General features: G+C 41.2%; 2 protein-coding genes and 1 long non-coding RNA gene across 5 annotated transcripts in view; 2 read left to right on the top strand and 1 right to left on the bottom strand.

Annotated features, from left to right (window-relative positions):
* Nucleotides 1–263: 263 nt before the first annotated feature.
* On the top strand, nucleotides 264–1,327 carry LOC309803065. Its single transcript, XR_014293893.1, has 3 exons — nucleotides 264–308; nucleotides 451–564; nucleotides 1,250–1,327. It is a non-coding gene; the product is annotated as an uncharacterized lncRNA (long non-coding RNA).
* Nucleotides 1,328–4,113: 2,786 nt separating this feature from the next.
* Nucleotides 4,114–8,888, bottom strand: ABITRAM (actin binding transcription modulator). Of its 2 annotated transcripts, none has more exons than XM_082611034.1 (6): nucleotides 8,714–8,888; nucleotides 7,547–7,598; nucleotides 5,943–5,997; nucleotides 4,595–4,671; nucleotides 4,446–4,515; nucleotides 4,114–4,352 (listed from the first exon to the last, which is right to left on the bottom strand). In XM_082611034.1, exons 1-6 carry the CDS (start codon nucleotides 8,808–8,810, stop codon nucleotides 4,215–4,217), a joined length of 489 nt encoding a protein of 162 aa, XP_082467160.1. In that variant the 5' UTR covers nucleotides 8,811–8,888; the 3' UTR covers nucleotides 4,114–4,214. The 2 variants fall into 2 exon arrangements, with proteins under 2 accessions (XP_082467160.1, XP_082467159.1); XM_082611033.1 differs by lacking the exon at nucleotides 5,943–5,997 and adding an exon at nucleotides 6,816–6,945 and having other exon boundaries at nucleotides 8,714–8,882.
* Nucleotides 8,889–9,094: 206 nt separating this feature from the next.
* Nucleotides 9,095–15,199, top strand: part of ELP1 (elongator acetyltransferase complex subunit 1) — a 65,438-nt gene continuing 59,333 nt past the window's right edge. Inside the window, exons 1-4 of one of the 2 annotated variants that reach the window (XM_082624499.1) lie at nucleotides 9,095–9,348; nucleotides 9,515–9,634; nucleotides 12,135–12,297; nucleotides 13,309–13,461. In XM_082624499.1, coding sequence (XP_082480625.1) covers nucleotides 12,148–12,297; nucleotides 13,309–13,461 — 303 coding nt within the window. In that variant the 5' untranslated portion in view covers nucleotides 9,095–9,348; nucleotides 9,515–9,634; nucleotides 12,135–12,147. The remainder of the gene's footprint in view (nucleotides 9,349–9,514; nucleotides 9,635–12,134; nucleotides 12,298–13,308; nucleotides 13,462–15,199) is intronic. The other variant, XM_082624498.1, reaches the window with a different exon arrangement.

The raw sequence follows: 15,199 nt of genomic DNA on the forward strand, positions 1-15,199 counted from the left end.
TGGAGGTGTCCCACTGTAGGGGAGCCACTGCAGGGACTGATTCGGCGTCAGGTCTGGGAAATCTGCTTCTGAATACTGTTAAACTCTTGTGTTTTCCTGGATACAACAAAAAACATAGAAGTTCCATGACAGACCTTTTATGTTTAGCTTTCATTTGTTAAATTCTGTATGAAAATTATCCATGAGTGTATTTCTTACCAACTATCTAGACGACATACGCCTAATGTAGTGATGTTTTTCCTTTCTACCAGGTTTTTGCTGAAGAGGGTTTGAAGCTTGTTTCAAGTGTGCAAGCTTTCTCAAAACAGGTAATGCACTATCCCTGCCTGGTGCTGGTGGTGATGTCATAAATACCCACTTTGAGGGTATATTATCAAGGTATAAAGGTATTTAAGGTTTAAAAGATGGAATTTCATTGGAGTTGTTATAACTTCCTTATTTACATTTCAGCTGAAAGATGATGATAAGCTTATGCTTCTCCTGGAAATAAACAAGCTTGTTCCTCTATGCCACCAGCTCCAGGCAGTAACTAAGATACCTTTGCAGAATCAAGTGTTTCTAAAGGTAAAAGGGAGGGTGGGACATTCAGGAAAGCGCTTGAGACACTTTCACACTTCTTCTTTTATTAGGTTAGCTTCCAGCCCCTTTTTCTTCAAATAAAGTGTTAATACCCACAGAAGAACAATTTATTTCCATTTTTCCTGCCTTGACTGCAAGAACCATTTATCATCTGCAGTTATAACTGACCCCAGGAAGCAGTAGGTTCACCAAGTAAATTAGCTTTTTGGACTTGATTAATACCATAGCACAGAGCAGCTACCCTTAAACCCCAACATCATCACCTGACTAACTAGGGCACAGACCCCTCAGAGTGAAGGGCTTCTGTTGTTTTAGGGAGTTTGAGTGCAAAAAAGTAGAGTGCAAGGAATTGCAACGAAGGGGGTTCACTGCCACTATTTGGTGCACTTTGAGAAGCCCCTAAACCGTCTGAAATAGAACAGGTTGATTTTCCATCCATTCTTCCTGGGGTTCCATGAAATTGGTATGAGACTTGGGCAACAATCCCTACTTCTGTGTTCTGGGACCTCAGGTCATCAAGTCAGCTCAGATGCCTTAATCCGTATACCCTTTGAGATCCCTTAGATTTCTATAATGAAGAAATTTTTACCATTTTCAAACTAAATAAATGCTGAAGTCTTTTGAAGACCTCCTTATAAGAATTTGATTTGCTTGCTTTCTGTCACTATAGGTTGATAAGAGTATTACAAAGACAAGATGCATAATGGCTATTTTGGTCCAACTTCTCTCATTTTGCTATAAACTGCTGAAGAAGGTAAGATAATTTCTTTATCTTAAACTCACATTTAAAAAATTAGTCTAAAGGAAAATGGAAAAGAAAATAGATACTATTTAATTTTGCAATTTTTATTTTAAAAGTAAAGCAGAAACGAATTGTCTTAATCATTTCCAGCTTCAAATGGAAAAAAAACAGATGGGTCTCAGTTACAAATAAAGATTCTGTGGACGGTAAAACTTGAGAAGCTTCCGAGGTCAGATCTCTGGAATACCATGTGGCAAAGCTAACATTTTTAGAAAGCAAACGATCCTTTATATTTCAGAAATACAACAATTTTGTAAAGAAAACAAACTGAAATCTTGCTTTATTTTCTGATCATGAAACCAATTGTGAAGCTTTCTGACAACTAATAAATGCCATGGTAGTTGCTATATTTCTAATTGCAGTGTGATTTTAGAATGGGACATTGCCATGAATAATGTTCCTTAAAAGTCAAACCAAATATCCCTACTGTCTTAATGACAATTTAATCCAAAGAAGCTATTTTGAGTATATCCTCACCTTTGGCACATTTGACCCTAACTTCCTATTTTTTTAAATTTAAGCTTATTATCTTGGACACTAATTTGCAGCAGAAGAGACACAGTAGTCTGGGTGATACAGGGTCTTCCTTAAACCTGTGGACTCTTCTTCAATCCCTCTGTGCACTGAGTATGACTGGGCCTCTGCTGTCCCCTCTGTCACAGATCATCCATGCCAGGAGCACACGTTTGTTCTCTAGTAAGGGTTTCACGGAGCACAGGAAATCCGGTGTGATGCATGTCCCTCTCTCCACGGAATCCTGGAGGAACTCACTAGGAGATGGTTTTAGTTCTCGTTCTAGCATAGCTGGCCTGTCTGCCCTGAATATTAGCTGGAATCCTAAGCTTATTTTACTGGCTTAAAAAGCAGTTTTTGTACTTCTCAGTAGTAACTGATGAAACAGAAGATAGAAGACAGAGAACAATTGAACTAAGCTGTTCAAAATAATTTGAGTAGGTATACATATGTGCCTTTGGAATATTCATTAAATAAATGACTTTAGTCTGTTTAATTTTAGGGTTTAAAGCTTTTGTTTTTTGTGGGGTGGGTTTTGATAGAAGGATCTGGTTATAAGTTCTGTCCTTATGGTGTAGTATAGTTAACTTTGTTTTTTGTGCTTGTATCCCAGTGCTTCGAAATTTATTTTGAAACCTAACGGGACATGTCAGTTGCCAAATGGCAGTAGTTCTATAGGCTCGTCTGATGGTCATTATCTGGGTCAGCCATCACAGTCAATGTTCACAAGATCCTGAAGAACTACCAGTTAGCTCGTCAATATTTTATTGAAGGAAACTTGAATTTACTGTAGGCCTTGGAGAGAAAATGGGATGCACTCAGCTTGGTTATGACCTTTATAAAATATTTCTTTATAAAAATCATCAAACATGATTTTTATGCCCTGAAACCAAAATACTCTTTTAAATTACAATGGAAATAATGGGGAAGTGATGTGAGGTGATGTTATATGTACGATAGATATATAATTCTTTTACTGTCTTTAGTATCTTTGTTCTATGACACCTTTGGGCACCATTTGTGCTACCTGAAATGGGGATTGGCTGGCTTGTGCTTATACTTTCAGCTCATAGCACTATCAAGGTAGATGTTTCTATAGTTACTGCCTGTATCATGTCCAGTGGGTATACTTAGGGGAGAGTTAGGGTTAGAAGAAGTTTCCTTGTGAGTCAAAAATAATTTTAAAATTTTATTTACAAAATATTTTACATAACTCAAATGACAATATTCTCTTATTTAAATGCAAGTAGGGGTAGGGAAGGGATAACATGACTTGAAAAGCAAAAGATGACAGAGAACTAAAAGAATTTATACTCAAGGATAATTGTTTTATTTAAAAACAGAAATGTTTATATGTATATATATGTTGCAGCCCTTAAGGAAAAATAACAATTTGAAAAGTCCTTTTATTTGAAATTCAATGTAAATAAGGATACAATCTTAAACCATGATTTCATAGTTTTTTGTTTATTGTTTAAATGATGTGAAAGCTTTTGGTCTGTTCAAAAGCATGTGTGTCTTTGAATTCCAGGACCTCTCGGGAACTTCTTTGCTGGTTACCCTGTAACTAGAGTGTGAGACTGAGTGACCACAAATAAACGTTACTTCATACAGCATTATAATATTGATACTTCCATGTTAGCAAAGCCCCTTGCAAAGCCTTTTCATGTATCCCTCATTAAGAAACCAGTGTTACAGTGCTACGTTGTTCAGAGTTGAAGGCCAACCCACAGACATAAAGAAGGTACACTCTACACCCTGTCTCTGCCCAGCAACCTGAGCGGGGGAGGTGGGGCAGAAGGGGTGGGACCGGACGTTTCAGTCCTGTCACACTGAAGCAGATTGGGTAAGAAAGGCCAGTTGTTTTTCAACTTCAAAGTGATGGAAAATTGAGGCAAAAACAATAACCATGACATAATACTCAAACAGAATTACCTCAAAACCTAGTATTTACTAACTGGTTACAGGATGATGGGTAAATTATTTTTACTTTTCTGACTTTTCAAATTTTCCTCAAAGTGCTTTGTTTGTTGGTTTTTAATCAGAAAAACGTCTGTCGCTTGCCAGTTGTTAGAAAGAGAAAAGCAAAAGAACAGAGTGAGTACATGGGCAGGCAGATCTGGGAGGCTGAAGACAAAATGGAATCAAGGCTTGTTATGCAAGACAAAGAAGGAAACCTAGGTCAGGTGTTAAGATCAGGCCTCCCCGCGGATGGCCGGGGGTGAAGTGTGCTTCAGCATCTCTGGTTCTTCCTTAGTGCACTGACTGGTAGGCCAGGTAAGGATAAGAATGTCCTGTTGTTTTTACTCAATCTTAATCCTCATGAGGTCGCTGTTGTGGCATTGATGCGTTTCACCACGACTTCTTCATACTGTTTTTGTGTCAGTAACCCTTCTGTTATGCTTTTACTTTCTTCAAACTTGGGCAACACAACTGCAATGTATCCTTCAGTGGATGGCTAGAAGGGAAATAGAATATTTAATACTGTCAAATGGTAAAAAATCAGATAAAGAGTATGTGGATGGGATCTTACTTCCCCAGACCCTTTTACCTTCTCTTGAAGAACAGATGGCTTATGGAGGATGTTTTCATTCACTTCCATCAACCGTCCTCGAACACAGCTATTTAAAGAAAAAATTGCTTTGAAGAAAATTATTACCTTCTTTGTTTCTCCAAAATTGTGGTTAAAAAGTAACTCACCTAGATATGGTGTATTCTTCTCCATCAGAGCAGTAAATCTTACACAGAGGTGCAAGTTCTGTTAGAAACTGTGCCCCCTGATAATAAAAGGGAAGAAAAAATTAATTGATGTACATTTTCACTTTTCTTTGTGAGGCAGCCCTCAGAGTTACAATAGGATATATTCCTGGAATTAGCGTTTTAAATAAAAATGACTTAAGTACAGAAAAACCATTCATTTATTCAAATACTTATTTTTTAAATGCCTCTATAGGCTAGGCACCATCCTAGGCTCTAGGGGAAAAAGCAGACTAAGACACATGTGATAATAGGTAGTTCAGTTACATATTAAGAATATATTTTACCTTAACTTATTATACTTTATATTTCACTGTACATGAGAAAGCTGCACATAGCCAAGTGTAAAGACATCAAAAGGGTAGGAAAATCTCATCAATAAGCAATAATATAAAATTCAACATTATAGAGAATGACAGCAATATTGTACAAAGTTAGTTTCATTAAGATTCCTACCTTATTTTTATATCAGAACTTAATAGAGAAAGGAACTTCTTTATAAGGTCAATCACTAAGACTTTCTGAAGAAGGGATATTTTTCTAATTTAAAAAAAAGCAATTTGAGGAAAATTTGGAAAACAGAAAAGTTTTAAGTAGCAGATAAGAGTAACTTACCCATTATCCTATAACCCGCTAGCAAATACTACATTTTGACATACGTCTGTTTGAATGTTGTGGCACGGTTATACTTTCATGTACTCCACTGTATGGATATATCTGGGGAGGTTCTGAAAATTTCTATCGAGTCGGCCACAAAGTTCATGCAGGTTTTTCCCTAACGTGAAAAACCGGAGCAAACTTTTTGGCCAACCCAGTACAAGGAGGCTCATGGGAAATGGATGCAAGCATGTCTCACGTGTTGCTCTTTTTTCCCAGGAATTTTTACTGCAGTGAACATCTGAGGTCAAGATGCTGTTCTTTATGGCCTCTTTCCCACTCACAACATTATTAGACAGCATTCAGGTGTTACTGCATGAGCTTCACTCCTCTGCCTGTGGGTACTTCGTTTCAAAAGACTAGTCAGTGTGACTCCCCACTTTTGGGAGGAGGGGCTGGGGATTTGTCCCAGATGGTTTGTCTACCACAGGCTCTGTGTCAGAAAGAAGTGTTTTAACCCCTTTTGGTCACCTCCCTTGGGAGAATAAATGACGGGCAGCACTGAGATGCGATCAAAGCTTATCTGCGGTGGGTTCCACGTGCAGGTCCCTCTCTGTTCCTCAGTAGTAACAACAGTGCGACTCTTTTGGACAAAGATTGATCACAGGAACATCACAAGCACTAACTGTTTTACTTGTGATTTGTAGACTTTTAAGAATGGTCCATGCTTTTGAAAGTCCACTTGCTTCCTCAGTGAGGAAAAATCAGTAGTTATAAGGCAGGTTATTAGGGGCCTTCAGGCCTACAAAGGGGAGTGTAAACAAGGGTCTTCCAGAACAGTGAGGTAATTAGCAGGAACTCTTAGTACGAACTCAGTAAATGAAGGACCTAAATCATCCACTGAAACTCTCCTTTCCAGGGGGTTTGTCAGGATAGTTTAGTATGGTATTGAGTTGTCCTTGGTGTGATACCCTCCTTTAACAGTAAAATGTCCATCTTGCCTAGAATTGTAGAGGGCACAGGTAACATTTTCTATAACTAAACACTACGTGGAGGTAGAGGGTGTAGCTAGATGTGTATTAAATTGGCAATGATTTAGGAATGGCAAGTGATACGAAGCAAATACTGTATATTTTCTCAGATTGATTTTTTTTTCACTACCTCAGGACTTTTTTTTTACTTTTAAGTTCACATGTGAAAATTTATGATAAAGAAGTATTGATCATCTAAATTTTATAGAATTCTAAATACTAGGTTAACAAAACAGGAAGGGACAAAATATCTTGTTATATTGGTATTAGCGTTGTTCTTTCAAAGGCCCACCTTCTCCATCCTTCATCCTGGGGATGACAGGGATGGTGGCCCAGAAGTTAATATGATAGATAATATACCTTCTGAAATACCTCATTTTTTTGGCCTGAGAATTTCCTTAGAGCTTAAGTATTCTTAAAATCATCTCTAACTGCCAGGGAAGTATGCTGAGTATACATTACTGGGTTCTAAGTATGGCTGGCTCTATCATTATTATGACAATAGAGGGTTTAAGTAGAGAAATACAGAAACATACCCGCTTAAATTTCCCAGAGACTTTGTTCTGAAGTCTGCTACAGTTGGTACTGATTTGATAGGAAATGCTTTTAATTGCTTTTCCACTTTGAAGAACTGGATGGGATCCTGCCAGTGTGATGACACATATTCTACGAGGAGCAAAAGTTGATCCTGTATTATTGCTTGGTATGATTCTTCCTCCTATAACACAGTATTCCTACTGGCACAAGAAGAGCTGAGCTGACATTTGTTTAGTCAGCCTATCATTTCCCCCCATTTTCCTCTGGCTACTATTGGAGCTTAACTGATGAGAAGAATGCAGTAATAAAAATGGAGAAAATGGGACTGAGTTTCCTTCCCCAAAAGGGTAGCATACCACAGGTGTTTAGACAGCACAGAGGAGGAAGAGGGAAAAGTAAGGCATGCCGGTATGGACAGGAAACCATCTGTGCTTCTACCCTAGCCCTCTCCGTGGGCTTGGGCGATTCAGTGGTTAGGCACAGGCTGGTTACTTGAGGTAGTAGCTGAGGGTGTGGTCCTCCATTTGGATGTTTGGGTAAGCAAGTTTACTTGTTTAGCGTAGGCACTGAAAGACTCATTCTTGTCAATCAAACTCCTACTATAAATAATACCATCTCAGTACAGTGGAGGATAATCACTTAATGAATATTTATTCAGTACAAGACCATACCAGGCTACAATGCCAGAAAAAAATTTTTTTTGATCATTTAAAATTCCCAATTTGCTTACCGGTTAGAGTGTTGTAGTATACAGTGGTCCTCACAGGGTTTTCCTTTGACATCTAGAAGAAATGAATGAGTCTGATGGCTGTTGAGTCAATATTTACTACCACTGTGTAGTCCTTTCTTTGGTTTATAGAGGTAGTTAAGTATGAAGGCTGGTATCCCTTCATTACTCAAAAAGATATACCTAAAGGCTGACCATAAAGTATTTAAAGATATCTGGTCCAGATGGAATCATTCATTCAATGTTAAAATGATGATTAACTCTTTGCTCCACCGTTTTTTATCCTCACTTTAAAATGAGTACAATCATTATTTCTATCAGAAAAAAAGTGATTAGTAATGTATTCTTTATTTAATTTAGTAGCATGCTTTGTTGGTCAGTTTTAGAGAGACTTAACTCATCCTGGTTCGCCCAGGACTGTCCTGATGTTAGCACTGAAGTAATGGATTCCCGAAAACACCTCAATCCAGGGTTAACCGGACGGTTGGTTACACTAAGTCTGGCTAATAAAACGTATGCTATTGTAAAATATTTCAGTATTGTAAAAGATGAGTACACCTATTATCCCTAAATGAATGGGAGCAAGTTGGGTTAGAGGAGGGTCCCCAACGATGCTCTCATCACTGATATGTGCTGGGTATACAAAGCTGTACAACAGGATACCTACTTCTAAGTAGGCCAATGTGTAATACCAGCGACTTCCTTTAAGTAAAACTGTTAGATTCTGCTTTCTAAATGCCTCTATTCTAACCCACCCTCTTCTCTCCATCCCTATGCCTCTACCTTAGTTTAGACCGCTACCATTTAAATCATTTTATGTATCGCCTCTTCTTGGAGGACTGAGCCCCTCAAATCCCTTTAGGCACTCAAGGAGATTGCAATCCAGCTCCTGCCTCCCTCGAGGATCTCACCTTAGTCTACCATCTTCCCGCAAGCAACCCACCCTCGTGAACTCGCACTGCGCTCGCCCTACCCAGAATGCACCCTGCTGTTTTCCACGTCCTTGCAAATGCCATTCCCTTGGCCTCCAGGGGAACAGAGAGATCCAGTTCCTTCTGATGTGGGGAGGAAGCGCTGGGGAAGGTGCGTGTGGCTTATGATCTGTCATCATAGTCCCTGTACTGTCAGACAAATTGGGCCCAGAAGAGACTGACATCATTCTCCACTTACCCGCTTTGTACCAGCGAGTGAAGTAACGATCCACAAGCGACGGCACCGCGGGCTCCGCAGCCGAGGCGGCCACAGGGGTCTCGGGCTCGGTAGCCATGGCGACCCAGGGTGCTGCAAACCCCGCCCCCTGGGACCTGTACTCTTCCTCCCGCTTGCCACGGAGGAAGGTATCTTTCCGGCGTGTAGCCGGGACACGCGCTGTGCGCACGCGCGCTGCTCCCCGGGTTGCGCAGGCTCCACCCACCGGCGCCACTTAACTGAGCTTTGGGGTCTGACGTCAAGGCGGGGATCAAATACAATAGGCTGGGCAGGAGGCTGTAGGGATAGGGGGCGGCGGCCAGCGCAGCTCCATATATATCTTTGCGGGGGAGACGGAGAAGGCAGGCCACGCCCCTTCCGCTCGCGGCGTCCCTGTGGCGTCGCTCGGCGCGTGTCGGGCCTTCTTCGTTTGCGAGTACTTGTTTCGCAGGTCGCCCCTCCGCCTGGCTTCAGCCACGACCGGAGGGTCTCGAGCGGCCTGACGGCCCGGAGACCCAGTGCGCGTCGCGAGAGCTCAGAAGCACGGTCAGGGAGAGGCCCGTGCGCAGCCCTGGGCGGACGCACCGCTGTTTGGGGGTCCTCAGAGCGCGGCGTAGGTGAGCGTTCGAGCGGCCTAGCTGGGGTGGGGGCACGGAAACGGGCCCTGTCCGCCAGAGGGTGTCCTGATGAAGGGCGCCCCCTAGCGCCCAACCGCTACCTGCTGCTGGTCTGGGAGTGAAGTGCGGCTTGACCACCTCTGCCCTCGAGTTCGCTTTTCTGCAGACTCGCCGCCTGCTGCACCCGCGGCCATCAGAGGGCTCGGCGCGGCGCGGTGCGGCAGGAGGGGGAATGATATGCTGCTCCCCCAGCTGCACACTTACCCAGTCTCCGGATTCCTTGCAGGTGCGGACTATACCGCCGACCCAAGGAATGCACCAATTAAAGCACAACAATGCATGATAGAAGCTGACGGTAATAGAGAGAAGTTCAGGTGCAGCTGCGAGTTTTTGCAGCCCGAAGTATTTTAGCTTAATGCTCATTACCTGGGAGTCAGGGTTCTGAGAGTTGGGTGATTATGTATAATTTAAGCTTATAGGCTGCATCCCTTTAGTGATTAACTTGTAATAGAATACCAAAGGTTCTTCCCTATGACACTTGGCCGGTGATTTTGAAAGCTCAGTGATTTGAGAACTCAGGTTGTTTGATATGTTTGTCAGTCAGGATCCAGTCAGGAAAGTAGAAACCACACAATATTTCAACAGAATGTAATACGAAGAATTGGTTAAATACCTGCTGGAGGAACAAAAAGCAAAAGGGAGCAGTGAAGTAATTAAAAAAGTAAACTATTGAAAGCAGTTACGACACTTAGCTAGGTCTGAGGATCAAAACAAGGGAAGCCATTGGGGTCATCATGACCTGGGAGGAGAGGCATTGGAAAGCTGGTGTTGATAGCTCTGGAATTCAGAGGAGGAGCTCCCTGTTACTAGATTTCAGGCACCTGGAGGGAGCACCTGCCTGGTTAGTGCTGGTACCTCTGGGGTGGTTGTTATCATGCTAGTCATGGGAGTGCCAGAGGCTGGGACTAAGGGCCCCTGGAAGGATGAAGGCCCACTGCTGGGGTGACATTGACTGAAGCAGCAAGGTAACAGGAAGAAGGGAGTCCTCCTCATCTCCTTCTGCCTTTGCCTTCCAAATTCTTATGCTGGGGTTCATGGACCCCAGAGCTCCACAGATTGTTGGTGAATAGAATCCAAGTTCACAGGGAGACATTTTGATGCTCTGATCATGGCAACAATAACAGCATAATTATTAGCTAAACCAGGTTGAAATACATCTGGTCCTCTGTCGCCTGTTTTCACCTCTTGCTACTCTGTCCCGTGTTTACTCCCCTCTAGCCAGACATCCTCTCATCTCACATCTACCCATCCTTTCAGATCTATGTCAGTGGTCGTCTTTGTGTTATTTAAAGATGAAAGGTAATTTTTATGTGCTTTCAAAAACCTAAGCTTTCTATATAGAATTAGATCTAAGTAAAAAGTCTGCATCGTATAATACAGGTTCGAATAATTTCTAGAAGTTCTTGAATATAACTGTCATGAAAGCTCACAAAACCATTGTTTGCCTTGATTCTCTTCCTCACTTCCACCGTGTGGGCTTGCCTTCCTCTTAACCCACATTTTATGTTGTCTCACTCATACTACACTTAACATTTTATCTGCTATGTAGCATAAGGATTAATTCATGTTTATTCTTTCATTGTCATAAGTAGGAAATGCAAGATGAGAGAATTCACCTTGGATTAAGGTGACAAGAAGGCCAGTGTGGTCTGTGTAATTGTCACCCCTCACATAAGTTAGGGACTTCCAATTACAGTATAAACCTTAAAGGGGTCTGGATATAAATATACAGCACATTGACTTTTTTTTCCTCTTAGGTAATGTTATACGTTAAAACAAGTCTGATTTTGTCAGACCAAGGTAGATTTCCTATTGATCGTTCTTTTCTCAGCTTTTCTGTTGCCCTGGTGAAAATCAGGCCAGGAAAGTGGAGTAATGTGAAGTAGTTATATCAGGTTATCAAGCTCCTCGAATTGTTGGTCATCATTTTGAAGTATACTGTTGTAATTTCATAGTGTCTTCTTTTCTCCCTGAGAACAATAAATGCTTTTCTTTTTTAAAAAAAATTTATTTATTTGGTTGTGCTGGGTCTTAATTGCGGCACGTGGACTCCTTAGTTGTGGCATGCAAACTCTTAGTTGCGACATGCATGTGGGATCTAGTTCCCTGACCAGGGGTCGAACCCAGGCTCCCTGCATAGGGAGCGCAGAGTCTTAACCACTGCACCATCAGGGAAGTCCCATCAATGCTTTTCTTTATTTCTATGTTTGATTTCAATTTTAATTTTTTAATGAAGATATAGAGCCAGTTTATAAATAAATGTAGTTGGTGATAGTAAAGTAATTTTATTTTCTTCAACTGCCAGTATATATGTGGATTTTTATATTATTTTGTAAATCAAGTTATAAAAATGCCCTCATGTGCAAAAATAAAATGTTTTCTCATTCATTGCATTCTTCTCAACTTTCCTTCAGAATAACCGATGTTAAATCTTTTTTGAAGAAGAAACTCTGAAGTTGAGAATCTTGCCTCTTTCAAAGAGTGAGAACGTAAAATAGATTTCACAGCCTCAATTTGTAGGCCATATATTTACACAATTGGTTAGGTTGCTACCACTCATCTCTGTGTGGGTTCAGATTAGATCTTTTTTTTTTCTTGTTTATTCTAACTTCTCTGCTCCCTGAATCATTTTGCTTATATTGGAGTGTGATTTATCGCTACTCAGCTGTTTCTATTTCTCAGAGAAATGAAAGCTTCATCAAGAGATATTTGTACTTTTCTTTCAGGAGTCGCTTCATCATGAGAAATCTAAAGTTATTTCGGAGCTTGGAGTTCAGGGATATTCAGGCTCCAGGGAAACCTCAGTGCTTCTCTCTCCGAACTGAACAGGACACAGTGCTCATTGGCTCAGAGCATGGACTGATAGAAGTAGACCCTGTCACAAGAGAGGTAAGTTATTGATGGAGGGTGCTAGCACTTGGCATGACTCTTGACTTGTCTTTTTTCCAAACTTGCTTCCCCAAATAGTCTTTCCTTTAAATCTTTCTGAATTTACGCCCCCCCCAAATGAATGCTCCCTTCGCTTTATACTGATGTCATATTAGACATAACTAGTACCCTGTCTTTTAGTCTGCTTCTGTTTGAATTTAAGCTGGCAAAGCTCTGACGTTGTATTCTGCGGGGTGCCCTACTTTTTACCCTTTCTACCATGTAAATACTATCTTTTAACAGTTCTCAAGTGGGAATGCAGGTGAAATTTTTCTGTAGGGCTTTTTAAGTTTTTTCAGTCTCCATCTCATACCGACTACATCAGAATCTTCACTCCTGGAGCTTGAGTGTATGTATATTGAAAAGCTCTTTAGGTTGATTCTGATATCTTCCCTTAATTATATTTTGCTACTAATGTATTTTAGGTGATTACATTCTTAGTCCCTTTTCCCCATACTGTATACATTTTAGAAAATCATAGTTACTAGCTTCATGTTTTATTGGATGTTTTCAAAGATACCAGGCTTTTATGTTTGCTTGGCACAGAGGTCACATGAACTGTGTTTTGTGTTAAAGATGGTAGTGTTGTGAAATTTCTCAAATGAAAGTTTGGGTTTTAGGAAAAAAACATTTTTGAAAGCTTTTATACTATAAAAGAAGCATTAAAAAGTATTTCTGGGGCTTCCCTGGTGGCGCAGTGGTTGAGAGTCCGCCTGCCGATGCAGGGGATGCGGGTTCGTGCCCCGGTCCGGGAAGATCCCACATGCCGCGGAGCGGCTGGGCCCGTGAGCCATGGCCACTGAGCCTGCGCGTCCGGAGCCTGTGCTCCGCAACAGGAGAGGCCACAACAGTGAGAGGCCCGCGTACCGCAAAAAAAAAAAAAAAAAAAAAAAAAAGTATTTCTGGAAGTGTGATGAATTGTTCTTAAAAGTAGATTGACTTAATTTGCTTATTTGTTTGTTTTGGTGAAAGGTGAAAAATGAAATTCCTCTGGTGGCAGAAGGCTTTCTCCCAGAGGATGGAAGTGGCTGCATTGTTGGTATTCAGGAGTTGCTGGATCACGAGTCTGTGTGTGTGGCCACAGCTTCTGGAGATGTCCTACTTTGCAATCTCAACACACACCAGGTAAGTGGAAGAGATCAGTGAGGGGGAAATCTTAGACATCCTCAAACGCCTTTTTTTGTTTCATGTCACTAGTTTTTCATAGAAGTTTAAAATGTCAGGAGCCATAATATTTAAGCATTTTGCAAATTAAAGTCTTTACGTTATATAATTCTTTACAGAAACTTGTTGGCATGGCTTTAGCTATATTTCAGGATTCTTCTAAAACTCAGTTTCGTCTGTTGCATTTATTAATTAGAACAATCAGAACATTCCAAATAAGAACTTAACAAAAACCCTAATCTGGCCATTCTTGTATGGTATAGCTCACCTCTTACTAGAATCTGATCCTGAGCTGTAACCTTTATTTCTCAATTTATGAAGTCTTTGAAATGTTTATATGGCTTATGTTTTCTTTTATGCGTACTGAATAAGCCTCTCCTTGATGGCTAACTTTAAGAGTCCCTGAACTACAGGCACTAAGGTGATATGCTATCATTATGTGCACATCTTGTGACTACCAGAGAAGATAGATTTCAACCATTTGCCTCCTTCTCTACTTAGCATAAGGCTTAGTTTCTGGATTTCTAGCCTCACCTTTTCCACAGCGTTTTAAACTTTATTGATTACTCCCTTAGTTGTGATCTGTATCACAAGTCATTACTAATCAGAGGATAGTAATAGCAGCTGACATTTATTAAATGTTTACAATGTGCCAGGCACTTTTTCAAGTGCAGAATTGTATTCAATCTTCACTACAACCTTATGAGGTAGATTGTTGTTTTTCCGTTCTTCAAAAGAGGAACTTGAGGCACAGAGGGCTTAAATGATTAGGCTAAGGTCAAACAGTGATCAGGTGGGATTTAAACCCTGGCAGTCTAACTCTGGCACCTTTGCTTTTAACGGTTCCATTTAGTACAACAATAAATCTTATTCTCAGTTCATGGTGAGAAATATCAAAGCCATCAAGTATAACTTACTTAGTATTTCTCACATTTAAAAGGTATGCTTTTACTTTCAAAACATTGTGTAGAACTTTTTCCTAATTACTGAGCTCCTCCAATCCATCCGTCTCCACCAGATGGTGCTGATCCTCCACATTTGTGGCATCACAGTGTCTGCAAGACAGAATCCATATCCCTTATTGTGCCTTATAAGACCTCTCACTGTCTGTTCCCCAAATTCCTTTTTAGCCTCACCTCCCACCCCCATCATTCCTGTGTATATGTATACCTTAGGCTCTAGTTGCAGCTGATTTTTAAGTGCTCTTTTTAACTGCACATTTTCCCCCCAGTTTCTTCCTCCTGGCCCTATTCCTACCCTTCAAAGCACCTCCTCCGAGAAGCTTTCCTGGACTGTCCTGGGCCACTTGTCAGTCTCTGCTCTGAGCCCCCACTTAATTCCCAGAGACCTCGGTTACATCCCTAACTCTACTGTAGAGGCATCTTTTTTTTTTTTTTTTTTAAGATGTTGGGGGTAGGAGTTTTAGTAATTTATTTATTTTTGCTGTGTTGGGTCTTTGTTTCTGTGCGAGGGCTTTCTCTAGTTGTGGCAAGCAGGGGCCACTCTTCATTGTGGTGCGCGGGCCTCTCACTATCGCGGCCTCTCTTGTTGTGGAGCACAGGCTCCAGACGCGCAGGCTCAGTAGTTGTGGCTCATGGGCCTAGTTGCTCCGCGGCATGTGGGATCCTCCCAGACCAGAGCTCGAACCCGTGTCCCCTGCATTAGCAGGCAGATTCTCAACCACTGCGCCACCAGGGAA

This window comes from Mesoplodon mirus (genome assembly GCF_964341445.2).
Source record: "Mesoplodon mirus genome assembly, chromosome: 1".
Taxonomy (NCBI): Eukaryota; Metazoa; Chordata; class Mammalia; order Artiodactyla; family Ziphiidae; genus Mesoplodon; species Mesoplodon mirus.

Bases quoted from the DNA above. Each gene is read 5' to 3' on its own strand.
- ABITRAM (XM_082611033.1), bottom strand. From the start codon at position 8,810: ATGGCTACCGAGCCCGAGACCCCTGTGGCCGCCTCGGCTGCGGAGCCC. The intron at 6,946-7,546 runs GTAAGCAAATTG...TGCTCCTCGTAG, and splicing joins ATACTACAACACTCTAACCG to AATATGTGTCATCACACTGG. The intron at 4,353-4,445 runs GTAAAAGGGTCT...TTTCCCTTCTAG, and splicing joins CATCTGTTCTTCAAGAGAAG to CCATCCACTGAAGGATACAT.